Source organism: Rhinatrema bivittatum, chromosome 8 (genome assembly GCF_901001135.1).
Source record: "Rhinatrema bivittatum chromosome 8, aRhiBiv1.1, whole genome shotgun sequence".
Classification (NCBI taxonomy): Eukaryota; Metazoa; Chordata; class Amphibia; order Gymnophiona; family Rhinatrematidae; genus Rhinatrema; species Rhinatrema bivittatum.
Genome location: NC_042622.1, coordinates 186,558,320 through 186,570,763, shown reverse-complemented (window position 1 = coordinate 186,570,763; position 12,444 = coordinate 186,558,320). Strand labels below are relative to the sequence as shown.

General features: G+C 44.6%; 1 protein-coding gene across 1 annotated transcript in view; it reads right to left on the bottom strand.

The window, feature by feature from the left end:
* The window catches only part of SPNS3 (sphingolipid transporter 3 (putative)), an 82,674-nt gene extending 70,656 nt beyond the window's left edge, over positions 1-12,018 (bottom strand). Inside the window, exons 1-5 of the mRNA XM_029614030.1 lie at positions 11,736-12,018; positions 3,447-3,512; positions 2,167-2,303; positions 862-1,013; positions 586-652 (exon numbers count right to left, since the gene is read on the bottom strand). Coding sequence (XP_029469890.1) covers positions 586-652; positions 862-1,013; positions 2,167-2,303; positions 3,447-3,512; positions 11,736-11,943 — 630 coding nt within the window. The 5' untranslated portion in view covers positions 11,944-12,018. The remainder of the gene's footprint in view (positions 1-585; positions 653-861; positions 1,014-2,166; positions 2,304-3,446; positions 3,513-11,735) is intronic.
* Positions 12,019-12,444: the final 426 nt, after the last annotated feature.

Sequence of the window (12,444 nt, the reverse complement as noted above, 5' to 3'; positions counted from 1 at the left end):
CACTTATATGCATGGATGTACATACACATGCATTTTGGAAAGTCAGAGGGCCCAAGGCGATCCTGATAGTAGTATTTTTTTTTTTTGTATCCACTTGTATGTGTTGGATGTGCACACACGTGCATTCTGGAAAGTAACTTTCATTAGTCCTGAGTGAGACTCCTTATAATGGATTGGATCTGCCCTCATTAAAGTTTGAGAACCCACTGGTGTTAGAGGATCTTATCTGTTCTTTGGCATCAACTATTAGAGCTGCAAGCAGCCCTAGATCACTCAATGAATCTCCACAAAATATTGTGTCAGGTTTTTCTTCCTGAAATTGCACATAATATCTTATTCTATTCAGCAATCAGATCAGAAAATGTTTACATGGGCCTAAAAATGTCTCAGGACTGAGCAAAATGAAAATGATCTGCCAGTGGGTCCCCTTTTATGCAACTGATCTTCATATAGAAGGGCAATATGATTTGTTGTGGGGGGAGGGAATATATCTATATATATATATATTTGTTGCCGAATGGAAAGGCATCAGAATTTCCAAGTATTCTAGAAAAAGAAAGGAATAGCTTAGGATAAGAGACTTACTCTGAGTGCCCATTGCCAGTGTCCAGTAAATTCTGCCATAGTGGATCCTATGATATATCCTAAGCCACTGTAACAAAGAATTTAGACTGATATGTCGCTCTTCGGAATATTCACAGATACGAGGAGTATTTAACATTCCAATGATATTCTTTATTTCTACCAGCCAGAAGAACAGATGAACACAATGAAACCCCTTCCATCCTTCTCATTAATTCATCCCTAATCTGCCATTAGCAGAATGGGATCCGTACAAAATACGCAGTAATATGCACCAACCTTCCGACTGGACTGAAGATATAAAAGACACCCAACATCCAGCTCCTTCTGTCTTTTACAAAGAGATCCGCTATGATTGTGGGAGCAACGGTGGAGTGACTGGCCTCACCTACACCCACCAATCCTCTTGCAAGTAAGAACAGCCAGTAGTACTGAGGGAAAGGATTAAAAAAAAAAAGGAGTATTATTCATCAGGAACAAATAAAATGAAGACCTCAGACAGAGGTGTGTTTCACAGGCCATGCACAGTCATTTCTGTTCACGTTCAAATAGCACAATTAGAATTGACAATTTAAGATTAAAAAAAACAAAACAGTGATGCATGCTGGCTACATGACTTTCTGGAAAGTTTATCCTGTTTAGAAAGCAGTGACCTCATCATGGATACATGGGGATTAAGAAATACAAATTCTATTTGAGCATCTATAAATTTTGCAGCTAGCAGTTCTTCATGGGTGGCTGCAGTCATAGTAATTCCTTCCCCATCTATGGTCTGGGATAATTATAACCACTGATATCCATTTTTTGTGGGTTCATGTGACTGTAAATGGAGTCAAAGACTTGACTCATAACCAGTTTTCAACAATTCTTAACCTGGTCCTCAAGAGTTGTTTCAATTTTCAGACTATCCATAATGAATATCAGTGGTGGATTCCCGAGGAAGACCGGCCCGGGGATTCACCGCCCAGGCCGGCCCAGGACACATCACGTGGTCTGCTGAGCGCGATTCCGTCACGGCCGCACACGGCAGACCACGTGACTGGAGCGACCGGCCCACCGGGGAATGCCCGATCCCCCGATAGGCCAATCCGCCCCTGATGAATATGTATGAGATGTGATTGCATATATTGGGTCTAGAATCAAGTTATTTGTGTGTAAGGATACCTCATACCACTGGACACTAGACCTGTTAGGGTGCTCCTGAACACCAGGTTGAGAATCACTGGTCTCGTTACCATCAGTTATGGTCAAGCAATCTTTCTGCCAATGTGGGCTTGGCGGTATTCCTGCATGGCTAATCTGAGGATCAAACACAGTTCAGGCACAATTATTCAGGTGGGCTGAGCAGGTTATGCATGCTTAAAATGTCCAGACCAGCTTCTCCTTTGCTAAAGCATCACATTATCAACGCCCAGGCCTATGGGATTAGATGATGCTTTGAGCCATTGTGTCTTTTATAAGCATGAAGACCAAAATGTGAAGGGCAGAATAACTCTTGGTGAGGTCACGCCAATACCATTCTTAAACTTTAGAAAACAATCAAACGACAGGTGGGAAGAGATGTAGAGGAAGATGAAACCTTACCCCTTCTGTGATGAAGGAGCTTCCAAGTGCCACGCTGGACCAGAGCACTACCCCAGCACCCATGATGGCTTTCCGGCTGTGGCGGTCGCCGAGGTAACCAAAGAGAGGTGCCGACAGCAAGAAACAGGCAATAAAGACTGCAATTGTAAAATAAAGAAAGAAATATGATCATTCTCCCTTTTGTTTGTGACTCTACTCTCTTCCTTCTGGCAGGGTGCTTTAATTATTATGTGGCTTCCTCTCTCTCTCTCTCTCTGGGGAGATTTGTTATTGCACTGAGCAAAGGTTTGCCCCCCCCCCCCCCCAAAAAAAAAGTGATATGCTTCCAGATGTTTAGTCATGAATCAACATCTGGAAGCAGATGTCTAATCTGATGACAAGGGTGTCACAAAGGGGTGGCAATCCCCCTGAAAATGGGTCTGCCCCTGTTAGACACAGCTGATGTAGTTGGTAAAATTGGTACCCCCACAGCCCTTCTTTCCCTACCTTGCCCCACCTCCCCTTCTGGCCCCATCGTCTGGGAATAAGCCCGGCTGCCCAGCTGGGAAAACCTGAGCTCATCCCTTCCTGGAGATGTCTGGGAAGCACTGGGTGAAACTGGGAGGAGATGGGTTATATTAAAGAGGCTGAGAGGGCTGTAACTCTGTGCGAAGGTCTGCCCGATGTCATGGACAGACCAGCAAATGGGTTTGGACAAGTGAGAGTACACCATACAGGGAAGGGTAAGCACCAAGATATGCAAGAAACAGTGGTGCGAATAATTTTTGAGCACTAAACAACAGAGCTTCAAATTTTCATATTCAGAAGGGATCTTTTATGCTCATTGTTTTATGTTGTATGTTTAAGCTGTGTTTATGTATTGGTTTAAGCAGACCCATTTTATTTCTCCTACTCTAGATGGAGTGGTTGTTTAACATTTTATCTGTTACATTATGATGATTGTATTGTTTATTTTTCCTGTTATTCACGTTGATTATATAATTTGTTGGGAGCAGTTAGCTATATGAATTAAAAAGCACTTTCTCACCTTCACAATCATTGTCTCTAAAGATCTAGTATTATTTTGTATCTTTTAATTATGTAGTATGCATACAAAAATCACTAATTTCAAGAAAGCATCATCTTTGTATATTGGTTTAATTACTTCAAACATCAAATGATAATTTAAAGCATGCGTCCCTTCATTTGATCAGTAAAAAGTCACTGTGGCTATGCTGGGCCTGATGTCTTCCATAATCTGACACGCTCCATGCCTGTATGAGACATTGTAGTTCCTTTACCTGTCTGAAGAAGGCCTGTTGTGCTGTCTCTGACACCGAAATACCTCTGTATATCTGTCAGAATTCCTTCAACAGAGAAAATAAAGATGCTTAAAGGTGATCCTGTTCTAGTACTTAAGATGATGTGACCAAAGGTCCACTTCACTTTTACATTTTGCAAATCAATACATTTTCTGCTTTAGAGCTGTGAGAGTATCCTCCTGCCGCTGGAAGCCAAAATAGCTAAAACTAAAATAAAAGATACTTTGGAAGCAACTTCATTAATCGGGGATTCAATTCACTGTAAGTTTTCCATTATCTGTGTTTTCCAGGGAAGAGATTAGTTGAAAGTAGGAGATGGATAAGCGCTTTAAAATTTCTCCTGTTTTTTGATAGCTTCCTCCTGCTTCCTGGGTTTTCCAGCTCAGTAGGAACCAGGGCTGGATCCAGTGCCAGGAGCCTTCATTCACACACACCTGGGGATTTTTTCACCCATGTTATAATCCCACCTCAGCCAGAGACCATTCTCCAGGGCTCCATCCAGAACCTAAATCCAGTCAGTAGGTGTCACTCTTGTGTAATGACAGCAACTCCTTCCCCAGGAGGCTGTGAACATTGCTTCTGCAGCATCCCCAGTCTTGGTTGACCTGGGGAGCAGAAGACTCAATCCTGGAATCAAATCAAGGTCCTTCCTCGTGGCAGTGCATAGCACCGCCACTGAGCTACCAGGCTAGCCCATACTCACATGGGCCCTCACACATTAGGCTGCAGCAACTGGAAGAAGTGCAGCATGCTGTTAGCTAATGTCCATTGGCATGTCCATGTTGTGCCCACCAATTCTAGTCTCCCTCACAAAATTGAGACAAGCATTTCTGGTTGCAGAACTGTTCTGCCAGGCCACCTACAGCAGAAGTGATGGCGTGTGTGTTTCTGACATATTACATTGTATTTGTATTATATGCTCGAATAAGAGATACTGCACTAAGATATTATCATTGCATGCTAAAAATTACATTTATTCATGAATATTGCCAGCTGGATAAATAAAGGTTTGCACATGCAGAAGCCACACAGCTCCTCTGCTTACAAGTGTTATACCCAGATGCACACATAGAGAAAACACCAGCCCTGGCTGAGGTAAAGACAAACTGACAATGGCTCAGAATAAATTGCTTTGAAACCCTAAAAACCACAACTTCTCCATTGTTCTCTGCAAAGCCCCTACTCTTGTTACAGTGCCTGTGGAAAATGGTGTTACAGCCTGCAATAAACCTCGCCAGTGGAACACAGACTAAAGTTGGCCGTTCTCACACTCAGCAAAAAAAACCAGACCCATGTTTTTTTTCTCTCTCTAGCACATGAATGCCCTCTGATACAGATCATATTGCCTGTCTTCAAACAAGCAGGCCTGAAAGTAATAATCATTTTTTTATATTTATGTTCTGCAAAATTTCCACACTCAAGGTCTCCACACAGCAGACACCCAACAAAGGTGCAGAGAGCCAGTGTGGGATGTCCCTGAGAACAAGACCAAAAATATCATCACAAGTGCCACAAATTAAAGGGCCTTCTGTAACAAGGCTTTTGAGAGTTGGAATTTGGACTCAAGTTTTTCCCACCTGATAGTCAGATGTGGAGAACTGGGTAAAATCAGTTCATGGGTTCAGCTTGGTTCCCAAGTGAACCGGTAACCACATGACAGAAGTCCCAGCAGGCTCGGCACTAATTAGCAGACACCCTAGGAGCCGCTCTTAGAAAACGGGCAAAAAAAATGCAAGGGGGATGGAAGGTGGCCTTGTCCCTGCGGATTGCAGATGTGTGAGGTCTTTTCCCATAGACACAGAACAGGGAAAAAGCCTGAACGAAGCGGGCCCTAGCTGCAGAAAATGGGACAACTGAAATATTTGCTCTTTTCAAATTTTGGTCCAAATTCATTAAGGCTTTTCTCCCATTTTGTGTCTATGGGGAAAACACTGACAGGCCGATACAGTACAGTGTGCTCCGATGGAGCGCACTGTTAACCTGCCCTTGGACGTGCGTTTTCCCTTACCCCTTATTCAGTAAGAGGAGGAAAACGCGCGTCCAACCCGCGGCACCTAATAGCAAATGCAAGTTGAGGGCCCTATTAGGTAGGCGTGCGGGATACAGTAAGTAAAATGTGCAGCCAAGCTGCACATTTTACTTTAAGAAATTAGCGCCTACCCAAAGTAAAAACTGCTTTTCTGTGCACCCTCTGACTTAATATCATGGCGATATTAAGTCAGAGGTACCGAAGAGTAAAAAAAGTTTAAAAAAAATTTTAAATGGGCCGGCGGCTGTTGGGCTGAAAACTGGATGCTCAATTTTGCCGGCGTCCGGTTTCCAAGCCCATGGCTGTCAGCGGGCTCGAGAACCGACACTGGCAAAATTGAGCATCGGCTGTCAAACCCGCTGACAGCCACTGCTCCGGGCTAAAAGGAGGCGCTAGGGATGCACTAGTGTCCCTAGGGCCTCCTTTTGCCTGTTTCTACCGCACCACCTAATTTAAATACTGAATTGCGCGCACCGGCGAGTGGCCGGTGCATGGGCTGGGAGAGCGGGCGTTCGTCCGCTCTCCCGCAGACTTTACTGAATCGGCCTGTGAGTGAATCAGGTACTATATGTAAAAAAAAAAGAGCTTTTTTTTGTCTTGATTTTTTTTTTTAACCCAGGCCCACAGATGTGTATTATCATCAATGACCAATTGATTTTGCAGTCTGTTTGATATTGCTGTTGGCAGTTTCGCCATTTCTCCTACACATTCCTCTCCTGGGCGTTTGCCTTTTTTTGCGAAAGCTCACTCCATATTCTAACTGTTTGCAAAGCAGATTTTTGCATGAGATCCCACACTGACAGCTTTCCTGACGCGGCAAGGATGACTGCCTCCTCGTGGGATGATGCACAAAGTGGGAACTTGGCTTTTTGCGTACTTTCACTCCAGATTACTGAAGCTGAAGCACAATGGCACAGGGGCGGCTAGCAAAGCGTGCATCGCCGCAGCCTGGGTGCACTGCTGCACTTACAGCACCTCTCAGGTCAGTACAGAGAGATGGTTAGAAGACCGACAGTCTGAGACCTTCCTTTTTTTTATTACTTTTTTTCTTTTCTTTTAAATTGCTTATGGATTTGCTTTGTCTGTCTGTCTGTGTATGCATTATCTCCTGAACCGTTCGACCTATAGCAACCAAATTTTCTGGATATATAGATCTAGAAAGAAGCTAGAAACCAAACTACCATATTCTCATAAAACTTATGGATCTCATCCAAAACTGAAAAAAGGAAATAAAAAGCACTTCTACGAATTGCCCTGTGATTCTTACATGTTTTTTTTTTAAAGTTTGACCCTGCAGTCTCTTCCCGCTCTTTTAGGGATTGTATCTCAATCGGAACCAGGGCTGAGAACTGGAGCCTCCAGCCTTGAGCTTTCTTTCCCGCTATTTTTATATTCCCTCCCAACTTCCTTTAGTAATGTACATGGGCAGAATCGGATTTTCAAACCTGCATCCACTCATTTCCTCCCTTTACTCCACCCACAGGAAAAAAAGAAGTGCAAAGTCCATGAGTACTTTGGTCACTTGCAGGCCGATACACAGATCGATACTCTAAGGCCGCGGTAGAAAGAGTGCGGCAGTGCCAGGCGCACCCTCGTTCCCCGCACGCACAGTTCTCTTCACCTAGCGCTCGATACTCTCTTCTAATTGCATGCAAATGCATGCTGCGGCTGCGAAGCCTTAGGCAAGCGTTAGGCCCGCGCAACCCATTTTACTGTATAGAGCGCCTATACAGTATCCTGGGTTCGCGGGCCTAACGCTTCACGGCCGCGCTGGTATCTGTCATTTCAAATGACATTTGAAATGACAGGTACCAGGAAGTGGACAGTTATGTTCCCCGATGCTCGGCAAACTTTCCCCCAGCCCCCGCTCACCTGCCCTGGCCCCGTCCGGTCTCCGGTGCAGCCCCAGTCTGTCTCCTCCTCCCGAGGCAAAAAAAAAACGAAAAAGTAGCAAGGCTCGGGCCTGCTACGATAGTCCCTTCTCCTCTCCTCCCGATTTCGGCACTCAAGGCGGCCGGGTGGGCGTGCATTCATCCAGGCAGAGGGAGCCGGCGGCGAAAGCGGCCTCCGGCTCCCTCTGCCTGGATGAATGCACGGCCCCCGCCGGCAGTGAATGAATGCCCGTGCGATTTCGGCGCTCATGCCTTGAGCGCCGAAATCGCACGGGCATTCATTCATGCATCAAATTCCTTATAGGAAAACCTCTTTCTAACAAATAAGTTGATCTCCAGCCTTTTTTTTTTTTTTTTAAATCAGAAAAAGACCACTGAACCCTAGTCATAATGAAAATAACTTTGGCTCCTGAATGGGCAACCGATTAGACTGGGATAAACAGAAACAATGCCCGTGCGCCCTATGGTACCTTGGAGGACCATGGCGGGAGGCAGCCCCAAAGCCGGTCCGGAGACGCCGGAGAGGACGGCAAACAGACGCTGCAGCAGCCAGTAGTCTGAGGTGAGTGGGAGGAGCCGCAAGTAGTGAGAGGTAGGCAGGGCGAAGCCATCAAAGACCGACGGTCGCAACAGTGTTAGGGCCCTAATGCGTTTTGATTAATGACCAGTTAGAGCCAGAGAGTGTAGTGAACAGGCACATGGGCAAGGGCAAGCTTGTCCCAACTGGAAAAGGAAATCCAATCACACCTGTTTCCCCTCTGTGACCCCTTCTGCCTGCTCCCCTATTTCTTCTTGTTCTGATACCAGCCTCTCAATGCACCCACACCGTGAGCCAAAGTAGGGTCACACACACCAAAGTATTATTAACAAAATGTAACTTTTACTTCTGGGGTTTCCAGGAGTCAGAAATATGCAAAATAGTAAAAGGTATCAGAAGATGTGGATTTAATCAGGTTTCCATAGCAAGGCTGCAACTTTAGCAATATCGCAATAAACATTAAGCAAATGCTGTAATATGTGCAGCCAGGACCAATATCCCCTCCCCCCCCCCCGGCTCCTCACAGGCTCATATTATCAATAACAACACTCATCAACCAGACTGGAATTTAAAACAAGGCCGCAGCTTTATTCACAACATTCAACAACAAACACCAGAGCCAAATGATCAAGAACAATTATTATCCCCCACCCCCTCACATTGAGTCCTCTGCAGGCCACCAGACCTGCAATATCCAGCGGCCTCCCGCCACTAACCGGGATCCCCACCACAGCCCCCAGCAAGGGGTCCCTGCCAAGTGGCTGACCTCAGTCACATGACATAAGTCACAAGGAGACCCGCCACCTAGCGGTTCCTTGCTCTAAACCCCACCCCCATATTAGTCATGGCTCTGGTACTCCGCTGAAACCCCCCAAGCTGCGACAACAATAATTACCCCACAACATAATTCTTAGGGAGGGAGGGAGGGGATCGCCAGCTGCAGAGAGGAAAGGAGGCAGGGAGGAAGGCACCGCCCCCTTTTGTTTCCCTCCCCTAATGACATCACGACTTCCCCTGGTGCACCGGGGCCGGCCAACCCGACCAGCGGGTCTTAAAGGTTCGGCCCATGGCACCAATAAGATTGAATCTCCGGCCGCTCCGAAGGGGAGGGTGTGAGGGAGGGGGGGTGTCAGAGGAAAGGCCAATGGTCCTGCCCCCGAACCCCCCCCCCCCCCCCACCATGCCCGATCGCGCATGCTGGTCGGAGGAGACAGCCTGGTGCCCACATTACCACTGGCCTCCCATTATATCAGCGGAATACTTCTTCCCCTGTGTTAGGAAAATCACCCACACATGCTCCTTAAGCCTCCAATCTAGCAGACTATGTTGCTCCCTATTGTCGCATGATCACTTCATTCAACTTAGCTCTCTCCTGTAGTAGACCATGTTACTCACATAAGCGCATCAGCTTTAGTTACATTAGTATTCACTCACCGGACTCAGTGTAACTATTCTCATTTCACCCAAAAAAAAAAATGGTATCCTTCCCATACTGGCTCCAGACTCTTCTTTTAGGCAGTAGCAAGAAATGTACCTGGCATTCCAAACTCACACCCCTCCAAAACCTCTCCATCTCCAAGTCTTCCTCGGACTGTAGGGCCTCAGAGCACTCCTACACTTTCAGGACCCAGGTTGAGTTGAAACACCTCTCAAGCCTGGTGGGGAAAAGCTGCTGCTGCAGAGCCCTCTCCTTAAGGAGGAGAAGAACCCCCGGGCACCCAATCCTTCTTATGCGTCCGCCCAACTCCTGCCAATCTTCGAACATAACACTGTCTAGAGAGGATCCTATTCCCAGACACGCCGTTAAAAACTCAGAGGAACTTCTAGTCCCACATACCCCATTGGTTAATGTACTTCATAGCCTTCTCTCATATATTCTGCCATCTAGTGGCCATTCACAGTCATTGTCAGCATCAATGTTTTCCCATCAAGATTAATTCTCAATCAACATTCCAAAACATTAACAATCATTTCAACAACTTCCAGAAAAGATTCCATGGGATTCACCTACTCAGACTCTCTCCAAGGATATACTCCAATGACACAGGCCCATTTCGGGGACTTGTCACGCAAATTTTCCAAAGGAAAACTATGCACATACTTTTATTTGAAAACTGCCTACCAGGTCCGTAGATTCAAACCTTCCCACAGACTTTGCACCTTAAGCAGGCTAGAAAATCAGCTCCTTTATTGCATAAATAAGTCCCTTTTACATGCCAGATCCATCAAACATCCTGGAAAGGCTGAAACTGTTATCATGCCCAGATCAAACAAAAGAGACCTAGTTAATGGAAATTCCAGGTATTCAACAAGGTTAAAGTCTGACCAGTAACAATGTTTCTCTGGTTTGGGAGCAATGAATTGCTAACATTTGGAACAATGTTTCAAAGAACAAAAAGTATTGTTGCATTTTGATAGTTACAGAATTGTGAAGTTGTTGATATCATCAACACAAGATCTAGGTGATAAAGAGGAGATTAGAGTTGTTGCATTCATTTTTCTGAGTGGTGTTTTACACACATAAAATTAGATTTTATATTTGCACATATAATTTATGTGCATAAACTCCACGTTTAGGTGTCTAAAACAGCATTTACCCATATAAACTCTGAAATTAAATGAACTGAACAGAAAAAAACATGCCAAAATAATGGAAGCACCAATAATAATAATTCTTTGACATTCAGACTACTTCCTTCACAACCCCAATGACTACTTTACTAGCTTGCACCCAATATCTTTCACAAATGAATGTGATAGGGGAGATGGAGAAACTGAAAACAGATTGCAAATATTTTTAATTTCCATGTTGAGGCAATGATAAGTGAGCTGTGGGACAGCTGGTTTGGTAGCAGCAGGTTACAGCTCCTCAGAGAGGTTTCCTTTGAAAATGTGCTTGCCTAGTAGCCACTGGCCTGCAAGCTCTTCATGGGTTTTGATTGTTTCCCTCCTGGTGGGAGTAAATCTCTCTCATGCATACGCACTGCGGATATCCTGAAAACCAAGCTGGTTAGGTGAGCACCTAGGGCTGGGTAAGAAAACGCTAGTGCTCAGCCCCATTCCCATTTGGTTTTCTTGTATGCTCCCATCTGTGCCTTCAGTTACCTTCCTTTGTGCAACATCTCCGTTACTGTTCACTTTAAAAAAAAAAAACAACAGTTGAACACTCCCCTCTATCCTGTCTCCATTTCTGTCAACAATGAACACAATTTTGCCAAAGGAGGGCTAATGCTCCTTTCAGCTTAAATGAAAGTGTTATGCCTGTTTATATACTGGCTTGCTCATAAATTTAAAAAATAATAATGCTGTGAAACATTGTATTAGTGAGTTCAGTTTTTAATGTAGGATTCAAAAAACACACACCGTTCTACATCTTTATTTTATTAGATATCGTTTCCCATGTTTATCTATTACTGTATTGTCTGTTAATTGCATGAAATCCCTAAGGTCTTCCCCAGGCAGAGTCTGTGAGGCACGATGAAAACTACAGCAGTCATGAGACCTAAGGCACTTAACATAATGGTCAGCGATGTCACCATTCAGTCAGTGCATCCCTAAACCATGACAGCTGGAAAATGGACGAGGCCAAGACAGGGTTGGACTATTCTACACATGTTTGATTTCTAATAATATGCTTTGTCAAGCTTGCCACTGCTGCTTGCCCCCTCACAGACAGAACACTGGGCAAAATGGACTTTGGGGAGGCATTGAAAAATAGGGTCCAGGATGACTAATTTCCCCAATGTAAATATATACTCCAAATGTGCCAATAAAATAACAACTTATGCCAGGAAGAATATGTGTCTTACCTGCTATGATAAACCATTCCATAGAATTTACCAAGTTAATGTAGCAGAGCACTCCAACTACCAAGTAAGATCTCTTAATGGAAACAGTTGCACCCACTGGTGCAGAGGGCTCTACCCCTTGACTTGATTCAGTTGCTCGGTAGTGCTGGAAAGCAGGAAGGCCAAGGGAGGTCGTCAGTTGCGTCATCTCACTAACTTCAGCTGCCATGTTCCGAAAGACATGTACCTTGGATCCACTTGATCTACTGACCTTCTCAGCTGCTTCTGACAGCGAAAAGCAGTACCCTGGGATTTACATTCAGCCAAAGAGGAAGTTTCTGCTCAACACTGTCATTTCCTTCAGCATCACCATTCACCCACAGGATCAACCACTGTTTTCTCCCAGTGCTTATTTATTTTATATTCTTATTAACAGTTTCCCCCACATCACCCAAAATGGTGAACAAAGCATAGTTTAAAAACATAAAAAAACCCAAAAATATAAGGCAGCAGTTGACTAGTAAAACAACGTGAACATATCCTTATAAACTCAACCAAACTAGACATTCTTTTATTGTGTGACAAAATATTATCTTCCCATGATTTCCCTCCAAATTAAAGGTAGTTTTTCACTAGCCCACCTAGATGCAAAGTGCCTATGCATGTTTAATGCTCTTACAATGCAACTAATTTCAAAGGAAGACTACCTTGCATAAAGCATGCTTGCTAA